Source organism: Gorilla gorilla, chromosome 11, assembly GCF_029281585.2.
Source record: "Gorilla gorilla gorilla isolate KB3781 chromosome 11, NHGRI_mGorGor1-v2.1_pri, whole genome shotgun sequence".
In the NCBI taxonomy this organism is placed as follows: Eukaryota; Metazoa; Chordata; class Mammalia; order Primates; family Hominidae; genus Gorilla; species Gorilla gorilla.
In genome coordinates this window covers 76842914-76863923 of record NC_073235.2, presented here as the reverse complement: position 1 = coordinate 76863923, position 21010 = coordinate 76842914, and the positions used below count along the sequence as shown (strand labels likewise).

The window sequence follows — 21010 nt, the reverse complement described above, 5'->3', positions numbered from 1 at the left end:
CTCCAGCCCTAGGCAAGCACTAATCTACTTTCTGTTAGTGGATTTGCCTATTCTGGAAATTCATTTAAATGGAATCATGCAATCTGTGGTCTTTTGTGACTGGCTACTCTCACCATAATGTTTTTGAAGTTTATCCATGGTATGGCATGTATTGGTACTTTTTCCTTTTTATTGCTAAATAATATTCCATTGTATGGATGTAAGTTATTTCGATAGAATTGTCTTTAAGCACAAATCTGATCTCTTTCAGCCTGTTATGAAAATATTACAGGATTGAGTCCAAGTAATCTCACTCCATCGTTTTTCTCCTTCTCCCCTCCTACTATTCTCCCACCTCAGATTTATTTATTTATTTTTTGAGATGGAGGCTCACTCTGTTGCCCAGGCTAGAGTGCAGTGATGCAGTCTCAGCTCACTGAAGCCTCTGCCTCCCAGGCTTAGGTGATTCTCCTGCCTCAGCTTTCCGAGTAGCTGGGATTACAGATACACACCACCACGCCTGGCTAATTTTTGTATTTTTAGTAGAGATGGAGTTTCACCATGTTGGCCAGGCTGGTCTCAGACTCCTGACTTAAGGTGATCTGCCCACCTCAGCCCAACCTAAGATTTTATATGTTAGTAATATTGAACTACTTACGTTCTATTTTATATCTCTGGGCCTTTGCCTGAGTCATTCTCTCTGCCAGTTATATCTTGCCCTGTTTTTTTCCTTGGCCATGCCTTGATCCTTTTCAAAACCCTGTCAAATGTGTGTGAAATTACCTGTGTATTGAGTTCTTGCAGCAAAGTTTTTAATAGCAAAATACTGGAAATTTCTTAAGTGCCCATTTATACAGTAGGAGATAAATAAATTATAAATTATGGTATAGTCCCACAATATGCAACTTTACCACCCAAAAGAAGAAAGTGTTTGTTTACTGATCCATATTAGTCTTGTATTAGAATTAGTCTGTTCTCATGCTGCTATGAAGAAATACCTGAGACTGGGTAATTTATAAGGAAAGAATTTTAATTGACTTGCAGTTCTGCAGGGCTGGGGAGGCCTCAGGAAACTTAAAATCATGGCAGAAGGGGAAGCAAACACATCTTTCTTCACATGGTGACGGCAAGGAGAAATGCCGAGCAAAAGAGGAAAAGCTCCTTTTCTGATGGTTTTATCCATCAAATTTCCTGAGAACTCACTCACTATCACGAAAACACCATGGAGGTAACAGCCCCTATGATTCAGTTACCTCCCATCGGGTTCCTCCCACGATACGCGGGGATTATGGGAACTACAATTCAAGATGAGATTGGGTGGGGACACAGCCAAACCATATCATTCCACCCCAGCCCCTTCCAGATCTCATGTCCTCACATTTCAAAACACAATCCTGCCCTTAACAACAGTCCACCAAGTCCACCAAAGTCTTAACTCATTCCAGCATTAACTCAAATGTCTAAGTCCAAAGTCTCATGTAAGACAAGGCAAGTCCCTTCCACCTATGAGCCTGTAAAATCAAAAGCAAGTTAATGACTTCCTGGATACAACAGGAGTACAGGCATTGGGTAAATACACCCATCCCCAATGGGACAATTTGGACAAAACAAAGGGGCTACAGGCCCCATGCAAGTCCAAAATCCAATAGGGCAGTCATTAAACCTTAAAGTTCCAAAAGGATCTCCTTTGACTTCATGTCTCATATCCAGGGTGTGCTGAAGCAAGAGGTAGGCTCCCACAGCCTTGGGCAGCTCTGCCCCTGTGGCTTTGCAGGGTATAACCCCCTCCTGGATGCTTTCATGGGCTGGTGTTGAGTGTCTGTGGCTTTACCAGGCACATGGTACAAGTTGGTGGATCTACTATACTGGGGTCTGGAGGACAGAGGCCCTCTTCTCACAGCTCCACTAGGCAGTACCCCAGTAGGGACTCTGTGTGGGGGCTCCGACCCCACGTTTCCCTTCCGCACTGCCCTAGTAGAGGTTCTCCAAGAGGGTTCCACCCCTGCAGCAAACATCTGCCTGAACATCCAGGTGTTTCCATACATCTTCTGAAATCTAGGCAGAGGTTCCCAAACCTCAGTTCTTGCCTTCTGCGCACCTGCAGGCCCAACATCACATGGAAGCTGCCAAGGTTTGGGGCTTGCATTCTCTGAAGCAGTGGCCATAGCTGGAGTGGCTGGAATGCAGGGCACGAAGACCAAAGGTTGTACACAGCAGTTGAGAGGCTGGACCCGGCCCGGGAAACCACTTTTTTCCTTCTCCTAGGCCTCCAGGCCTGTGATGGGAGGGGCTGCTGTGAAGGTCTCTGACATACCCTGGAGACATTTTCCCTTGTCTTGGTGATTAACATTCGACTTCTCATTATTTATGCAAATTTCTGCAGCCGGCTTGAATTTCTCCCCAGAAAATAGGGTTTTCTTCTCTATTGCATTGTCAGGCTGCAGAATTTCCAGAATTTTATGCTGTGCTTCCTCTTGAATGCTTTACTGCTTAGAAATTTCTTCTACCGGATACCTTAAGTCATCTCTCTCAAGTTCAAAGTTCCACAGATCTCTGGGGCAGAGGCAAAATGCCACCAGTTTCTTTGCCTAGCAAGAGAGACTTTTACTCCACTTCCCAAAAGGTTTCCCATCTCCATCTGAGACCACCTCATCCTGGACTTCATTGTCCATGTTACTATCAGCATTTTGGTTAAAGCCATTCAACAAGTCTCTAGGAAGTTCCATACTTTCCCACATCTTCCTGTTTTCTGAGCACTCCAATTCTCTAGGAAGTTCCAAAGTTTCCCACATTTTCCTATTCCAACCTCCACCTGTTACCCAGTTCTAAAGTCACTTCCACATTTTCGGGTATCCTTTTAGCAGCACTCCATTCTACCTATACCAATTTACTATATTAGTCTATTCTCATGCTGCTATGAAGAAATGACCAAGACTGAGTAATTTATAAAGGCAAGAGGTTTAATTGACAGGAAACTTACAATCATGGCAGAAGGGGAAGCAAACATGTCCTTCCTCACATGGTAGCAGTGAGGAGAAGTGCTGAGCAAAAGAGGAAAAACCCCTTATAAAACCATCAGATCTTGTGAGAACTCATGTACTGTCATGAGAACAGCATGAAGTGTAACCGCCCCCATGATTCAATTACATCCCACCGGGTCCCTCCCATGACACATGGGGATTATGGGAACTACGATTCAAGATGAGATTTGTGTGGGGACACAGCCAAACCATATCAGATCTCCATGGTATATAATTTTATTTTATATATATTTTGTGTGCGTGTGTGTGTTTGCGTAAAGTATGTTACCATTTATATAAGAAGAATGTGGTATATGTTCTTTTGCATATATATATATATATATTAGAACATCTTGGAAGGATATATAAGAAATGTATAACATTGACTACCTATGAATATAGTTAATATAATTTAAACTATAAATACAGCTTTGAAAAAACCAAAACTTGCTATAAAGCATTCTGTGGACTGGGCACAGTGGCTTACGCCTGTAATCCCAGCACTTGGGGAGGCTGAGGCAGGCGGATTGCATGAGGTCAGGAGTTCAAGACCAGCCTGGCCAACATAGCGAAACCCCTTCTCTACTAAAAATACAAAAAAATTAGTTTGGTGTGGTGGCAGAGTCCTGTAATCCCAGCTACTCCGGAGGCTGAGGCAGGAAAATCACTTCAACCTGGGAGGAAGAGGTTGCAGTGAGCCAAGATCATGCCATTGCACTCCAGTCTGGGTGATAGCCAGACTTCGTCTCAAAAATAAAAAGAACTCGTATCAAGACACTTCAGATTTTTCAGGTGTTAATTTGTAATGATGTAATTACGGCCAAATTGGATTATGTTGTAAACTTTCAGCCAAGTTTATCCAGCTCTTGGCCTGTGGGTCACATGTGGCCCAGGACGGCTTTGAAGGCGGTCCAACACAAATTTGTAAACTTTCTTAAAACATTATGAGATTTTTTTGCCCTTTTTTTTTTTTTTTTAGCTCATTGGCTATCGTTAGTATATTTTGTGTGGCCCAAGACAATTCTTCTTCCACTGTGTATTAGTGTGTTTTCTGTGGCCCAGGGAAGCCAAAAGATTGGGCACTCCTGCTTTAAACAATTGCATTTTATATTTTATTATACAAGAAAAGCAAAGTTTGTTTAATTTAAATCCAACAATTTAATTTGCATTTTTACTTCACTAATCTAGGTATGGATGGCAGAACAGAAAATATCATATGATAAGAAGAAACAAGAAGAATTGATGCAGCAATATCTTAAAGAACAAGAATCATATGATAATAGGTAAGAAATTCTGTTATGCCAGTATATCTAGAATTATCAATTTCATGGGAATAATTTCCTACTGAATGATATATTAAGTCAGTTTTTTGGAATCAAATACCCAATTATAGGATTCGTGTCTTTCCCTGAGGGCTATCTCTTTTACTCTCATACCTGTAGATAGCCACTTTTTCCAGCTTTACCCATAATTCACGTAAAACATAGATTCACATGACTCATATACAGTCTTTGAGCAAGTCTCAAATTAGGCAAAGCTTAGAAGAACAATCATGTCTACACTTGAACTGCTGAGACCTCTTACAAACTTATTTCTTTAACACACTCAAAAGATACCCAGCATACTTTCAAGAGGAAAAGTTAAGTGACTTTATTTGACACGCATGTCATTGTTCTGTTAAAAGCTGTTTCGTGGCTAGAGTTCTTCATTGGTGTCTTCTAACATGGTACCTGCCTTTAGCTATTGTGTTTGTATATGCAGATCTAACACTGAAGCTGGTTTCTCTTGGTTAATCTTAAGCCACTGAATAGTGGTGTTTTGGTAAATTGTCCATGAAGTTCAGTTTTCAATCAAAATATGGAATTTAGCAAAGTAATACTAAACTATTACTACTCTTTAAAATATAATATATTGAGAGGAAAGTTAAAGAAATAAAAGTTAAGTAGCTTTCTCACTAATTTTATTTAATCTTAGTAACTTTTATTGAGTACTCCATGCATGGCAATAAGTGGTATTATAGGGACCTATAAAAGTGTGTGAAGTGTAGTTTCTCTCTATCCTTAAGAAACCCTAGTAAGAGATACAAATACATATAGTTGAAGGCCAAATATAATAACCGATATATTAAAAACATACACTGCTTTTAAAAATACAGCATGTTAGTATAGGAAATAATTCCATTTAGGATAACGGAAGACTTTATGGAAGAGGTGACATTTAAGCTGAACTCTGAAGAATGATAAGGATTTAGATAGGTGGTTCTCAACTGAGCACCGTTTTTTGCACCCTCCCTGCCACCCTGCCCAGGGAACGTGGCAATGTTTGGAGACATTGTTTTGACAGTGTTTTGATTGTCACAACTGCGGACTGGGGTGCTATCAACATCTGGTGGGTGGAGACTATGGATGCCGCAAAACAGCCTACAATGCACAGGACAGCTCCACACAACAAAGAACTATCTAGTTCAAAATGTCAATAGCATCACTGTTTAAAAACCCTAATTTGGTCGGGCGCGGTGGCTCATGCCTGTAATCCCAGCACTTTAGGAGGCCAAGGCGGGCAGATCACCTGAAGTCGGGAGTTCGAGACCAGCCTGACCAACATGGAGAAACCCCGTTTCTACTAAGAAATACAAAGTTAGCCAAACCTGGTAGTGCATGCCTGTAATCCCAACTACTCAGGAGGCTGAGGCAGGAGAATTGCTTGCGCCTGGGAGGCAGAAGTTGCGGTAAGCCAAGATCACGCCACTGAACTCCAGCCTGGGCAACAAGAGCGAAACTCCGTCTCAAATAAGCAACAACAACAAAAACCTAATTTTTATATTATTAATAGTAAAAACATATTGGAAAATGGAGAGGGTATTCAGGAAACAGTTGTTGAGTTAGAGGGATAAAAACAGAGTGGAGGTGAAAAACTAGGTTTGAAACAGATCACAGTGTTCATGTTTATTCTTTATCTTTAAAAAAAAGTTGCTATTTTCCCTTTTAATTAATATTTGAAGCCCTGCAAATACCCTGTTTCTCCTTGGACTTTTGCCTAATTTTGGTATTCATCAGTAGATCTTGCCTGCATCAATTATTTATTTCTGTGATGTTCTAATGGTTATTTTCTATTTCTATCGTTCCCTCTACATTTATTAATTTGAATTCCTCTGTAAGGAAGAATTTCCCTTATCTAGTTACTATTAATTTTCTATCAATATGGACTCATGGCTGTTTATTTAATTCTTTGGATTATAATATAATACTATTGTTACTTATTTTCTTGCTCCAGTTGTTTCAGTTTGGGCCATTGAGAGCTCTGTTAGATTGGCTCGTATATCCATTTAACATGCACCAACCCTGTTTTGTTTTGTTTTTTTAATGCTGCTTTTGGTCCCACAAGATGGTCAGACTCGTCTTTTATTTTCCCTGCTGCAACACTGGAATCAACCAGTTTTCCAAGGCACCCAGATTCCTTTCATTGGTGAATGATATTTAGAAACCACAATCTGAGCACTAAGTGTGTTCATTGCTACTAAGATATTATTACTTCTAGGTTTGGTCATTTGAATGCAAATTTATGAGTAATTGGTCATTTGCCAAGTGTTTATTTCTTCCTCATTCAAAAGTACTGTTTTTGATAGCCAATTTCATTCTTCAGTAATCTATTGTTTCTCTTTTGTTTTTACCGTCCTAGAGATTGCTTAATGTTTATTATATCAATCACCTTCGTCACTTTATACTTTTTTCCTAAGATGAAAAAAAAAATTTTGTTGTTTTTTTTTTTTTTTGAGAGGAAGGTCTCACTCTGTTGCCCAGGCTGGAGTGCAGTGGTATGATTATGTCTCACTGCAGCCTCAAACTTCTGGGTTCAAGCGATCCTCCTGCTTTGGCCTCCTGAATAGCTGGAACTACAGGCACACACCACCACACCCGGCTAATTTTTTCTTTTTTGTAGAGACAGGGTCTCTCACTCACTGTGTTGATCAGTCTGATCTTGAACTCCTGGACTCAAGCAATCCTCCCGCCTTGGCCTCCCAAAGTGCTGGGATTACAGGCATGAGCCACCATGCCCAGCTGAAAATCACATTTATTATTCTGTCTAGATACATACAAAGATTTTATGGGATGTCAAAAAAATCTATGTAAATTTTTAGTTGAGGTTGAAACAAAAATACCAATGTTATACCTTTACCTTTTATTTTATATGTGTCTTGAATTTTGCATAAAGTGGGAAACAATCTTTTAGTTTGGGTTTTATTATTATTTTTGTTTCAATATAAATGAATTGGGCTGGGCACAATGGCTTATGCCTGTAATCCCAACACTTTGTGGCAGGAGGATTGCTTGAGTCCAGGAGTTTGAGACCAGCATGGGCAACATAGTGAGACTTTGTCTCTAAAAAAAACAAAAAAAAACAAAGAGAAATAAATAAAAAATACACATATAAATGAAATGGTTTGTCTGTGGGTTTTTTTGTAAAATATATATTGCATAAAATTTACCATTTTAAGTGTGCAATTCAGTGTACCCTTAAATTCAGTGTGGTGAACCATCATCATTTCCAAAACTTTTTCGTTGTCTCAAACAGAAACTTTGTAACCATTAAACCATTAAAGAATAATTCCCTATTCCCCTTGGCCCACAGCCCCTGGCAACCACCATTCTACTTTCTGTGTCTATGAATTTGCCTATTCTAAATGCCTCATATAAATTGAATCATATATTTGTTCCTTTGTGTCTGGCTTGTTTCACTTAGTATAATGTGTCCAAGGTTCATATATGTTGTAATATGTATCCGCACTGTATTCCTTTTTGTGGCTGAATAATTCTCTTTTGTATGTACATACCACATTTTGTTTATCCATCTGTTTGAGTATTGGGTTACTTCCACCTTTTGGCTATTGTGAATAATGCTGCTATAAACGTTGGCATAGAAATACCTGGTCAAGTCCTTGTTTTTAGTTCCTTTGGGTATATACCTAGGAGTGGAATTGCTGGATCACATGGTAGGTTTATATTTAGCGTTTTGAGGAACCATGAAACTGGTTGTCACAGTGACTACACGATTTTACATTTCCTACTAGTAATGGACTTGGGTTTCAGTTTCTCCATATCCTCTCTAACATTTGTTATTTTCTTTTTTTTTTGGGAAGATAGCCAGCCAGTAGGTGCAAGGTGATATCTCATTGTGATTTTGATTTGCATTTCCCTAATAACTAGTGATACCGAGCTTGGCTTTCAGTGTATTTGATTTTGATTTTTTTTTTTTTTTTTTTGAGACGGAGTCTCACTCTATCACCCAGCCTGGAGTGCAGTGGCGCGATCTCGGCTCACTCCAACCTCTGCCCGCCAGGTTCAAGTGATTTTTGTGCCTCAGCCTCCCAAATAGCTGGGACTACAGGCGCCTGCCACCACGCCCGGCTAATTTTTGTATTTTTAGTAGAGACGGAGTTCCACCATGTTGGCCAAGCTGGTCTCGAACTCCTGACCTGAGGTGATCCACCCGCCTCAGCCTCCCAAAGTGCTGGGATTACAGATGTGAGCCCCCATGCCCAGCTGATTTTGATATTTTTAATGATGTGAATTTAAAATGTAACTTATACACCTGTTAAAAGTGTTTGTTGTTTTTAAGTATATTTAGACTTTTGGAGCCATCACTGTAATCTAATTTCAGAACATTTACATTATCCAAAAAAGAAATCTTCTACCCATTAGCAGTCACTTCTCATTCCCCTGCCTTTTTCTCCTTCTACCTCTCAGCGCTAAGCAGCCGCTAATTTACTTGCTGTCTCTATAGATTTACCTATTCTGGACATGACCTATAAATTAGATCATATGTCATGTGGTCTTTTGTGACTGGCTTCTTTCACATAGCATAATGCTTTTGAAGTTGACCCACGGTATTGCATATATCAGTACTTCAGTCCCTTTTATTGCTGAATATCACTCTATTTATATCTACATATATTGGATGTAGATCCTTGTGGCCTTTTGCTTCTTTTTTACAGGTCTTTATAGAATCCAGTGGATATAAGGAGAGGAATTATAATCATGTCATATATCCTTTGTGATTGTCTTTTCCAAATATAAGGAGAAATTATATTCACTCTTTAGCCTCCTTCTTTATTATTTTTACTTGGATCTTATGAATTAAAACTTTGACTGAACCAGTCATTCCATTTGTTACAGAGCTTTTTTTTTCTAAAAAGCCTAGTGTATCTTTTTTTAAACAGAGCTCAAACAGGGAACTTTGAGTGTTAAAACAGAACTATAAAGAATGTGATTTTTGTCATGCACCAGACACTGAGTCCATCATACTACTTGGCATATGTAGACTTTTTTTGCTGTTGTTGTTGTTTTTGAGACAGAGCCTGGCTCTGTCGCCCAGGCTGGAGTCCAGTGGCACGATCTCGGCTCACTGCAACCTCCGCCTCCCACGTTCAAGTGATTCTCCTGCCTCAGCCTCCCGAGTAGCTGGGATTACAGGCACGCACCACTACGCCTGGCTAATTTTTGTATTTTTGGTAGAGACGGGGTTTCTCCATGTTGACCAGGCTGGTCTCAAACTCCTGACCTCAGGTGATCCACTTGCTTTGGCCTCCCAACGTGCTGGGATTACAGGTGTGAGCCACTGTGTCCAACTGCAGACTTTCTTTATTCTTTTTTCACTGGCCTCACGAAAGAATTTTATTTTCTCATTTACTGTGACTCTTACAAGCCCTGATTGGATTTGACTTCCTAAAGAAATCCCTGAGAGACTTATTTTTTCCAAAACTGATTCCTTTGCCTTTTCTTTTTTTGGTGGGAAAAAACAAAACCGTTTGATCCCTTACAATCAAGAAAAAGTGTTGGCACTATTTAACTTAATTGTAAATTTGTGATGGCATATTGGATTTCAAAGTTGTCATAATTTCCACAGCATTTCAGGGTTTAAGAAAATCCTGTAAGAAAAATGACCATGTTATTTTTCCCCTTTTTTGTTAGGATGGGTAGGATCTCTCAGCTAGTAAGAAAGTCTCAGAGCTTATAACCAGTTACTAAAGAGACAGCACTGTTTAATTTCCATTCAGATGTAATCTAGTTAGTGGAGTAAAGTTTTAGAACTCTGTTTCTAACAAAAATATTTTATCTTAATTCCCTTAGGCTTTTTGGTGGGGAGTGGATTATTCTATAATTTTTTTTTTGTCCTACATAAAATCGTTAACTTTGTCTTGTTTCACTTAGATTGCTTATGGGAGATGAACGTGTAAAGAATGGCCTTAATTTCATGTATGAAGCCCCACCAGGAGCTAAAAAAGGTACTTATCTTCTTCCGTTTCTTTTTTTTTTTTTTTTTTGAGGCACAGTCTTGCCCTGTCGTCCAGGCTGGAGTGCAGTGGCGCCATCTCAGCACACTACAACCTCCATCCACCTCCTGAGTTCAAGCAATTCTCCTGCCTCAGCCTCCCAAGTAGCTGGGATTACAGGAGCACGCCACCACGCCTGGCTAATTTTTGTATCTTTAATAGAGACAGAGTTTCACCATGTTGGCCAGGCTGGTCTTGAACTCCTGACCTCGTGATCCACCTACCTCGGCCTCCCAAAGTGCTGGGATTACAAGCGTGAGCCACCGCACCTGGCCTCCTTCCTTTTCTTTTAAGTCTTTGATGTGTTTGCAGCTAAAGATGGAAAAGTACTATGACAGATATTTTTTTAAAGTTGCTCTCCATCTTTTAAAATTGCTGTTATCCTGTGAAGATAATAAAAACTATAATCATACAACAGAATAAATACTAAAAAATATCTTTCTAATCTGATAATATTTCATAATGTGCCCTTTGAGAAGGAAGAAACTTTCATGTCCAAAGTACACTTATTCTTTAATAATTTGCATATGTATCTTTAGTCCTTCTTACTAAATATTTAATGCATTTGTAAATAAAAAACATAATATTCACTGTCAATGAACAGTGAAAAGTTTAAAAACTGTGAGTTAACATACTTATTAATTTTAATTTTGTATTTTATCCCGCAGTGGTCTGAATTTTTATCATGTGACAGAAGAAAAAAAGTCAAACAATGAATTATTATAAGTGACAGTTAAATAACATGATATCACAGTGTATACAGTAGATTTTTATATTGAAGTTTTTAACTTGTCATACCTTTTTTCTTCCATATTTTTGATATGCAATCAAGAAAACAAAGAGGTAAAGTACTATTTTCTATGTCTGAATTTACTTGCAGTTGATTGTATTATATGGAAAAATTAAAAGAATTTTCAATGAATGTTTTTAGAAAGAAGAAACAGAAGGAGAGACCGAATACAAATTTGAATGGCAGAAAGGAGCCCCACGAGAAAAGTAAGGACTGGTTTACTTTTAAGACAAGATATGTATCATTAAGTTTACATTTACTGATATCCCATCTTATGTTGCTTTTTCAATCATTAGAGGAGGCAACTGATGTGAAAAGTTATTTTTAATGATTTTAATTAGCTGTCTTATTCAACTAATCTGCTTGCTCATAGTCTTTTGTTTTATATACTTTTTCATTTTTTTAATATCACAAATTATCAGACTAGACACATAATAACTAAATGGTGTTTGGAAATACTAGATAGATTTTATAGTTCTGTATTCTTACTGAAGTAATATATTTCATAATGTTCTTAGAACTGTAAAACTATTTTTCTGATTAACTGCTGTTTAATTTTTTAAATTATTCTTAATATTGTGTTTGTACATTTCCTCTATTTAATAGATATGCCAAAGATGACATGAACATCAGAGATCAGCCCTTTGGTATTCAGGCAAGTGACACATATTTTACTCTGTAAGAATAATTTTTATTTAATAAATGTATCTTTATATTGTTGTCTAAAAGGTGTTTAAGCTGAAAAGGGGCACTATGGTTTTTATTTGTATCAGATAATATAAGGAATAGAGGAGAAAACATAAAATGTAGTAGGCTGATAAAAGACAGGAATCAGGCTGGGTGTGGTGGCTCATGCCTGTAATTTCAGCGCTTTGGGAGGCCAAGGCGGGCGGATCACAAGGTCAGGAGTTCGAGACCAGCCAGGCCGACATGGTGAAACCCTGTCTCTACTAAAAATGCAAAAAATTAGCTAGCCATGGTGGCAGGCGCCTGTAATCCCAGCTACTCAGGAGGCTGAGGCAGGAGAATCGCTGGAACCCAGGAGGTGGAGGTTGCAGTGAGCCGAGACTGCACCATTGCACTCCAGCCTGGGCAATAGAGCGAGACTCCATCTCAAAAAAAAAAAAAAAAAGACAGGAATCAAACTTTTATAGTGAGAGCTATAATGATATTGGTCTCTGCAGTTTTCAAAAAATTTGGAGAATCAGCTCAAGGTCAAGAAAAGATTTAAATCTATTATTGGTTTAGAATCAGGACAGACTATCATCAGAGGGCAAATCCTTGTAAAGAAAGTTTTATTGGAACACCGCTTTGCCTATTCATTTATTTATTGGCTGTGGCTGCTTTCCCACTGCAGCAGCAGAGTTGAGTCGTTAGAATAGACAACATCTGTCCCAAAAAGCCTAAAATATTTACTACATTTGGACCTTTACAGAAAATGTTTACCAGCTCCAGGTTTTGAAATTTGAAACTTTAAAGGTTTACTTATTAAAATGAGAGAATTTAAGCTTAAATTCTTCACATAACGCCATAATTCTTTTTGGTATTTTACCATTTCTTTTTGGATGACATTATATTGCCACCAAGTGAGAGGCAAAAAGAAATGGGATTCAGCTTAGTTTCTAGGCAAAATTTATAGTGAAAGATTTTAGTCTTTGTATTAAATTACCAAACATAGTTTGGAGTCTTTTTCCCTGGAGATCTTTTAAAAATGTAATTTAGCTTAAATTCTATCAAGGAATAGGAATTTGAACATTGGTTAGATTCTTACTTTTTTAGTAACCAAAATCACATTCATTATTTCTCAGGTTCGAAATGTGAGGTGCATTAAATGTCACAAATGGGGTCATGTCAACACAGATCGAGAATGTCCTTTGTTTGGTCTTTCTGGAATCAATGCAAGTTCGGTTCCCACTGATGGCTCAGGTAGGCACTAGACATGATTTGTTTCGGGAGAGGACAAACAAGGAAAGATAAAACAACATTTTTCTTTACTCTTTCTGGGTATTTTTATTTGGGTTTGTGTGTGTGGCTTGTTTGTTTGTTTTTGACTAAGACCATTCCCAAAATACGATTAATGGGAAACTCTGATCATATATGTTGAATTAAAATGCTGTGTAATAGGATTAAGTTTAATTTTTCCAGCCAAAGGCCCTATGAACTAAGTTTTAAAGTAAAATACATTAAACATAGTTTATCAGGCTAGTAGCCTAAAAATGGAAGGAAAAAATGCTTATTTCTCATATTCATATCCTGAATTATAAAAATAGACTGTACTGAAAGCCTCAGCAGCCATCTCTTTTTAGTACAGAGGTAAAAACAAAGCTGAGTATGTTAAAATTGTTTTTTACTTAAAGTTACTTACTGTCCTACATATTACTGTCTACTTCAGAAAAATTGATCTAATTTGGTTTAGATTATTTTGGTTCTTTTTCTACAGAGATATTAAACTGAGAAGTTTTAACTTAAATTTATTAGTGCTTTGTTAGTATATTATTGAAACAGGCACAATAATCCAACCCTAACTTGTAATAGATCATAATAGAAATAATCTGTTTAATCCTGTAACCTTAAGCAAGTCCTTTCACTTTTATGAACTTCAGCTCCTTATTTTAAAATAAGGGTGATAGTATAACTCAGAGATTTTCTGCATTTTTAAAGCAGCTAGAGAACCTCTTTTTTTTTTCTTTTAAGAAATCTTACATGAAACCTCAGTATACAGAACATATAAAAGCAGGGCTGCTCTATTGAAGCAGATGCTCTGGGCATGAAGCCCTGTCCTCTCAGGCCACCAAGGCCTGTGATGCACCTCCTCAGACTTCCTTTGGCTTTCACTGCTGCCTCATTCTGAGCCCAGGGTTTACCCTCAATCAACATACGTTCTTCAGCCACTAATCACTAGCTAGAGATCCTGCTTCTTTCCAGCAAGCTGATTCAGGCTATAGGATTCAAAGTGCCAGTTCTCCTATTAGGAGTTTAGGAATTTGATGAATAAGTTTGGGTTTTTTTTTTTTTTTTTTTGAGATGGCGTCTGGCTCTGTTGCCCAGGCTGGAGTGCAGTGGCGCAATCTCGGCTCACTGCAACCTCCAATTTCCGGGCTCAAGCTCTCTTCCCACCTCAGCCCCCCGAGTAGCTAGCTGAGACTACCGACACACACACCACCATGCCTGGCTAGTTTTTGTATTTTTTAATAGAGATAGCATTTTGCCATGTTGCCTAGGCTGGTCTTGAACTCCTGGGCTCAAATTGATCCACCTGCCTCGGCCTCCCAAAGTGCTGGGATTACAGACATGAGCCACCATGCCTGGCCAGTAACCACCTTTTAAGTAGAAGGAAACTATTTGTACAGTTTAAGTAGAAGGAAATTATTCGCTCAGTATTGTCAGGTGACACAATAGGTCTGGCAATCTCTGACAAAAGAACATCCCACTGATACCACAGTACAGGTACCCTTAAAAGCTTACATACCTAATGCCTCCTCCTCCCTTGCCCCCAGCTAACTAGTAGAAGAAGGGAGAAAGGCCTCAAAGGAAATAAAGCCCCAAAGAAAATGGAGTGGTGTATGTTATATACCCGTTGGCTCAAATATTTCTGACCACTTCTTTTTTAGTCACAGGGATTTGTTGTTATATCTGGAAGTATAACCTGTTTTCTGGAAGGGGTTGCATCTTATCTTTTCTTTCACTCGAACCTTATAGTGCCCCTATGACTGCATGACTCATGGGTTGACTTGGGACAGGCAGAAGTAGTGGTTGTCTTTATGCCTCAGCCTTATGTAACTCTGATCCTGAGTAGTATAGACTCCAGACTCAGTGCTTTCTTTTAATAATCAGTAGACTTGATTTTCTTTGAGTCTGTATTAGAAAGTCTGCTAACATTCAAAAGAACTTGTGCTAACTGAATAGTTAACCTGTTTTTAAGAGTATTGAAAACACTAAAACCTCAAAAAAACATGCCCATAATTATGTGAATTCAGATATAATAAAGCTGGTTATTGGCTCTTCTCCAGCCCTCCATTTCTTTCTTTTTTTTTTTTTTTTTCTTTTTTTCTGAGACAGAGTCTTGCTTTGCCACCCAGGCTGGAGTGTGGTGGCGCGATCTTGGCTCACTGCGAGCTCCGCCTCCCAGGTTCATGCCGTTCTCCTGCCTCAGCCTCCCAAGTAGCTGGGACTACAGGTGCCTGCCACCACGCCCGGCTAATTTTTTGTATTTTTAGTAGAGACAGGGTTTCACCATGTTAGCCAGGATGGTCTTGATCTCCTGACCTCGTGATCCACTCGCCTCGGCCTCCCAAAGTCCTGAGATTACAGATGTGAGCCACCGCGCCCGGCCCTCCAGCCCTCCATTTCTATTCATTAACCTTATAGTAACTCAGTCACTCAATTTATACAATTGACATTTTTGGAACCCTCTTATGGTGGGGTTTTACTGTGGTACTATTCCTTAGTAAAATGAACTTTTTCAGGATCAAGTGAATGAAGTAGAAAAAATGCTCAAGTATTTGGTTCCTATCAAGTTTTAACATTTATGTAACCAGGCTTAAGAAGTCTACATATTAGTGATTCTTTTTCTCTATCTAAATGAATTGAGCACCTGGGTGGGAGAAGATGAGAACATTACCTTTGTGGAAATAATATGGTTTCTCTGCATGAGGCTGATACCCCTAACATATAAAATGTTCTTTCAGGGCTGGGCATGGTGGCTCTTGCCTGTAATCCCAGCACGTTGAAAGCCCAAGGCAGGAGGATTGCTTGAGCTCAGGAGTTTGAGACCAGCCTGGGCAACGTGATGAAACCCCATCTCTACAAAAAATACAAAAAAATCTAGCTGGGCTTGGTGGTCTGCACCTGTAGTCACAGCTACTTGAGAGGCTGAGGCAGGAGGATTGTTTGAGCCAGAAGGTTGAGGCTGCAGTGAGCCAGGTTTGCACCACTGTGCTCCAGCCCAGGTGACAAAGCGAGACTGTCTCAAAAACAAAAATGTTCTTTCAAGTCAATAAGAAAAAGATGAACATGCAAACATAAAGGAGCAAAGGACATAAAGATAGTTTACAAAAGGAGGAATTCAGATGACCATTAAACATATGAAAATATTTTCAACATTAATAACCAAAGGAATGAAAACTAAAACAATATGTTACCTTTTTGCCCATCGAACCTTGGTAAAGATTTTTAAAAGGTATGCATCCAATATTGGCACAAGTGTGGTAAAATGAACATTTTATTTTGTTTTTTGGTTTTTTTTTGAGACAGGGTGTCATCCTGTTGCCCAGACTGGAGGGCAGTGACACGGGTCTCAACTCACTGCAACCTCTGCTTCCCAGGCTCAAGCAATCCCCTCACCTCAGCCTCCTGCGTAGCTGGGACTCACAGGCATAAGCCACCATGCCCAGCTAATTTTTGTACTTTTTGTAGAGATGGGGTTTCACCATGTTGCCCAGGCTGGTCTCAAACTCCTGAGCTCAAATGATCATCCCACCTCAGCCTCCCAAAGTGCTGGGATTACAGGTGTGATATACCGTGCCCAGCCAAAATGAACATTTTAATCCTCTCTTGATAAATTAGAGCAACCTTTCTGGAGAGGTTATATATTTGCTGATATATATCAAAAGCCTGAAAAACATGCATACCTTTTTACCTAGAAATTTGCCCTCCAGTAATTTATAAAAAACAGTGATAAGGCAGATTTTCAAAGATTTATAGTAGTGAAAGATTGGCAACAACCCTAAATGTTCATCAGTGGTTTGTAAGATAAACATATTTATTCAATCATCATTTATGGAGCACTTTTTCTGTGCCAGGCCTTGTTCTAGGCTCTAGGAACACAGTACCAAAACCTTTCATTATATTGGGAATGACACACAGTAAACTAATAAATAAGAAAATCTCAGGTATTTATAAGTGCTGTGATGAATGTTTAATTGGTTACTGTGATAAGAACTAAATGGGGAATTACTTTAGATTAAGTGATCAGGAAGGGCTCCTCTAAGGAAGCAATGTTAAGCTGAGACCTAAATGACAGGAAGGATGCTGGCATGCAAGACATGGGAAAAGAGTATTGAGCATCTTAGGCAAAAGGAATAACCTTTCGTATAGAGGAAACCATCAGTTCTGAGAAGCCATGTACTTAGCGGTTAAGCACACAGACTGAGGAGCTGTGGAGCTACACAGCTGCCAGGTTTACAGCCAGGCATCTATGTAGCTCCGTACGTAGCTAACTGCTTTGCTACTTAGTATCTGTGTAACTTTAGGCAAGCTGCTTAACATCTCTCTGCCTGCATTTGCTTAATTCTTAGAACTGAAGTTTTTTGCTTACTTTTTGAAATAATTGTATTTGCCAATTCTGTATCTGACATCTTGCACATCAGCCAGTAAGTTTTATTTTTTTGAACCCAAGCTCATAGAAGATACAGGCACAACCCCTGATTTACAATCTAATCAGACACATCAAAATAACATAGAGTAATCCCAGTTTACAACCTAGTCAGGAAAATAAAGTACGGTATTACGTAAGGCTCTATTTAATAGAGAGTAACTGAGTGTTAAATTATGTAGCTAATAGAGGAGGTGGGACTAAAATGAGCTTTGAAGAATTAAAACTTAGGTAGAAAGAAAGGTTGACCAAAAAAGAAAGATTCAAAGAAAAACATAAGCACAGAAGATTTAACTTGGATGACTTTAAATGATAGCAACAGATTTAAATGGCTTTCAAAAAGCTGGCCGAAAGGGCTTGGCCACTGATGCTGTAGCCAGTGTTTACTCAAACTTACCTAATGTAAAGGTTCACTTAAGTATTTTGTGTAAATGTTGGTTCCCAAGCCCCTGTTGCAGAGGGGCTGTTGTAGAAGAGTCCTGAGAGGAGGGAGAAGTCTGAGCATCTTACTCTCCAAGATGACGTTCACGATCTGAAAGTTTGGTGAAACCATTGTAAGCAAAATTAATGCCATGGAAGAGTGTGTGTGTATGTGTGTGTGTGTATGTGTGTGTTTTGCTTGTGAGAAGAAACAGGCAAAACATATACACACACACAGGGGGATAGTATTGAGGAAAAGGAAAGATGGTGATGTGTTGAAAGAGCTTTTTTTTTTTAAGGTGAGGGAAGACATTGTCAACATTTCTAATTTTTCACCATTGTAAACAGTCTAAATATCCAGCCCTAGGGGAATGGCAAAGTCAACTGTTGATATCTTGAGTAAACTAAGGAATACAATTGAATCTATGCTATGATTCTAATATGAATCTATGCTATGATTCTAATATAAATCTATGGGCATGTAAATTAGGACTGGAAAGAAACAGAAAAATTAAAATAGTATGTTAATTAGGTGAAATTACAGGTAATTTTATTTTTACATTAAAATGTGTGATTAAAAAGAAACTTAAAATTTAGGCTTTTCAAACATTGACTGTCACATGATATTCTTCAGAAGGCTAATGTTTTCCTTTGTACTCCCGTATTAAACTTATTTTCAGAATAATTGGAACAGCTAAAAAAAGCAGAGTTACTGGTGTGTTGTAAAGGCTATGTTCATGATGAGAAATAACTAGCCGACTGAATTAATTCTTTGTCTCAGTCTTTATAGAATAAGATGCTAGGGAAATTTCCATTTCCAGTTTTTCCATTCAAACTGACATGGTTTGAGAACAAATACTTGTAAATACATTGGATATTTTAATTTCTTAAATCTTGTATCTTAGAATGCCTGAACTCTATGATAAAATTATGATTTAAAAAATCAGTAACTTTCACCATCTGTGATGCCACATAAAATGATGAAAGTTACTGATCTATTTCTTAGGCATCATCAAGGTTGAGAACCATCAGCTTAAACTATATGTAAGAACAATTGACGATTTGGGAGCAAAGTACGTTTTTCTGTTTCTTTAAATTATGTTTTACTTATTACAAAGTCATGAATCTACCCTAAGGAAATAATCATGGATATGTTCAAACATTCAGTCACAAAGGATTGTATATAATATTACAGTAAAAGAGAGGCCAGGCTCGGTGGCTCACACCTGTAATCCCAACTCTTCAGGAGGCCAAGGCAGCCAAATCATCTGAGGTCAGGAGTTTGAGACCAGCCTGGACAACATTGAGAAACCCTGTCTCTACTAAAAATATAAAAATTAGCTGGGCATGGTGGTGGCGCCTGTAATCCCAGCCGCTCGGGAGGCTGAGGCACGAGAATCGCTCAAACCTGGGAGGCAGAGGTTGCGGTGAGCTGAAATTGTGCCACTGCACTCCAGCCTGGGCTACAGAGAAAAAAAATAGAGAAAGAACACCTAGATATCTAATAAAATGATATTAAGTGAGTAATTATAGAATATTATTACAGTGGAATATTATCCCATTAAATGATATGAAGATTTCTTAATGATATGGACATTGTTTACAACCTTTGGTCAAATAAGAAAAGCAGGTTATGAAACAGTAGTTACATTTGTGTTTCTCTTTGTATCTTTAGGTAGACATGTAGACAGAGAGACAGATACTTTTAGAAAAAGGATTGGAAGCAGATAGACAAATATTAACAGTGGTTGTGTCTGGGTGGTAGGATTACTTGCGACTTTTAATTTCATCTTTTTGGCTTACCTGTAATTCCATTAGTGAAGGTACATTACATTTGTAAGTTTTTTAAATGAACATTGTTTTAGAAGAATTAAAAACTGTATATAGAAGTAAATTATTTAAAATTGAATTGCTCAATTAATGCCTTTAAAGTTTGACTTAAATTTAGCAGTAGTACTTAACTAAGGCTAATAGAAACTCTCAAAGATTTCTCAAAATCAAAATCAAAATTCTGTATGAAATAGGAAAGCAAATAATGATGTTGTGTTCTGAATTTGAATGCAATGAAAAATAAACTGACCAATTTTCTAATCTACTTGCTGATTCAAGCTACAAAAAAAGTCTTTTCATTTAAAAAAAAATCACCTATTGAATAATGTCTCACCAGTGAATAGAGATTATTTTTGCAATAAGGCAATTTCAGTGGATGTGCTTATCATGGGATAATCACACTCCTGGGGTACAGCCTTGTGCCTGTAATCTCTCAGGAGTGTAATTATTTCATGATAACCGCACCCCCTGGTGTTGCATTATTTCTATTATGAAATTCTTAGTTTAGTATATAAAGTAACTTACTTTGATCACTGGAAACTGCAAGGTGCTGTTAGAATGTTCCAGCTGTGAGGTTTACAGAGACCAGCATAAGATTTACTTCTCCTTTGCAAAGTTAAATTAGGCAATCAAAATGCTTCTTTGGGCTAAAATGGTTTAGAATATCTTTTCTACTGATAAGATCATCTTAACTTTATAAGTTTTCATCCACTCCAGGTACTCAAAATTATATGTAAAACTTGTAAGCTTCAGTGCTGACTGAATTTTTATAAAATATTTTTATACTACAATACAATTAAATGGCCAGCCCACCTGGCTTTTATCTATATTCTATAGCCCTTATTCTTATCATTGACTCTTAACATCTGTCAGCTACTTGTGTTTTTAATGTATATTTAAATTAAACATTTTTAAATCCACAGTGGGATATATCAACAGCAAGTTTGTTTTCTTTTAACAACTTTTGCGAACTATAATTTGCATACCACACAATTTACCTATTTGAAGCATACAATTCAATGGCCTTTAGTATATTCACAGAGTTATACATCCATCACCACAGTCAATTTTAGAATATTTTTGTTACCCAAGAAAGATACCTGTTAGCCCTCACCCTCTAGTCCCCAGCCTCAGGCAACCACCTAATTTTTTCTGTCTCTATAGATTTGCCTACTCTGTACATTTTATATAAATAGAATCATATAATATGAGGGAAAGAATGTGGTTTTAATACCATTTTCTTTGCCTTTGAATTTCACAGTGTAATA

General features: G+C 38.0%; 1 protein-coding gene across 1 annotated transcript in view; it reads left to right on the top strand.

Annotated features, from left to right (window-relative positions):
• The window catches only part of CIRSR (corepressor of RBPJ and splicing regulator), a 47055-nt gene that overhangs the window by 3715 nt on the left and 22330 nt on the right, over positions 1–21010 (top strand). Inside the window, exons 2-7 of the mRNA XM_031008580.3 lie at positions 4188–4282; positions 10208–10281; positions 11162–11172; positions 11261–11325; positions 11726–11774; positions 12928–13045. Of these exons, the coding sequence (XP_030864440.2) occupies positions 4188–4282; positions 10208–10281; positions 11162–11172; positions 11261–11325; positions 11726–11774; positions 12928–13045 (412 nt within the window). The remainder of the gene's footprint in view (positions 1–4187; positions 4283–10207; positions 10282–11161; positions 11173–11260; positions 11326–11725; positions 11775–12927; positions 13046–21010) is intronic.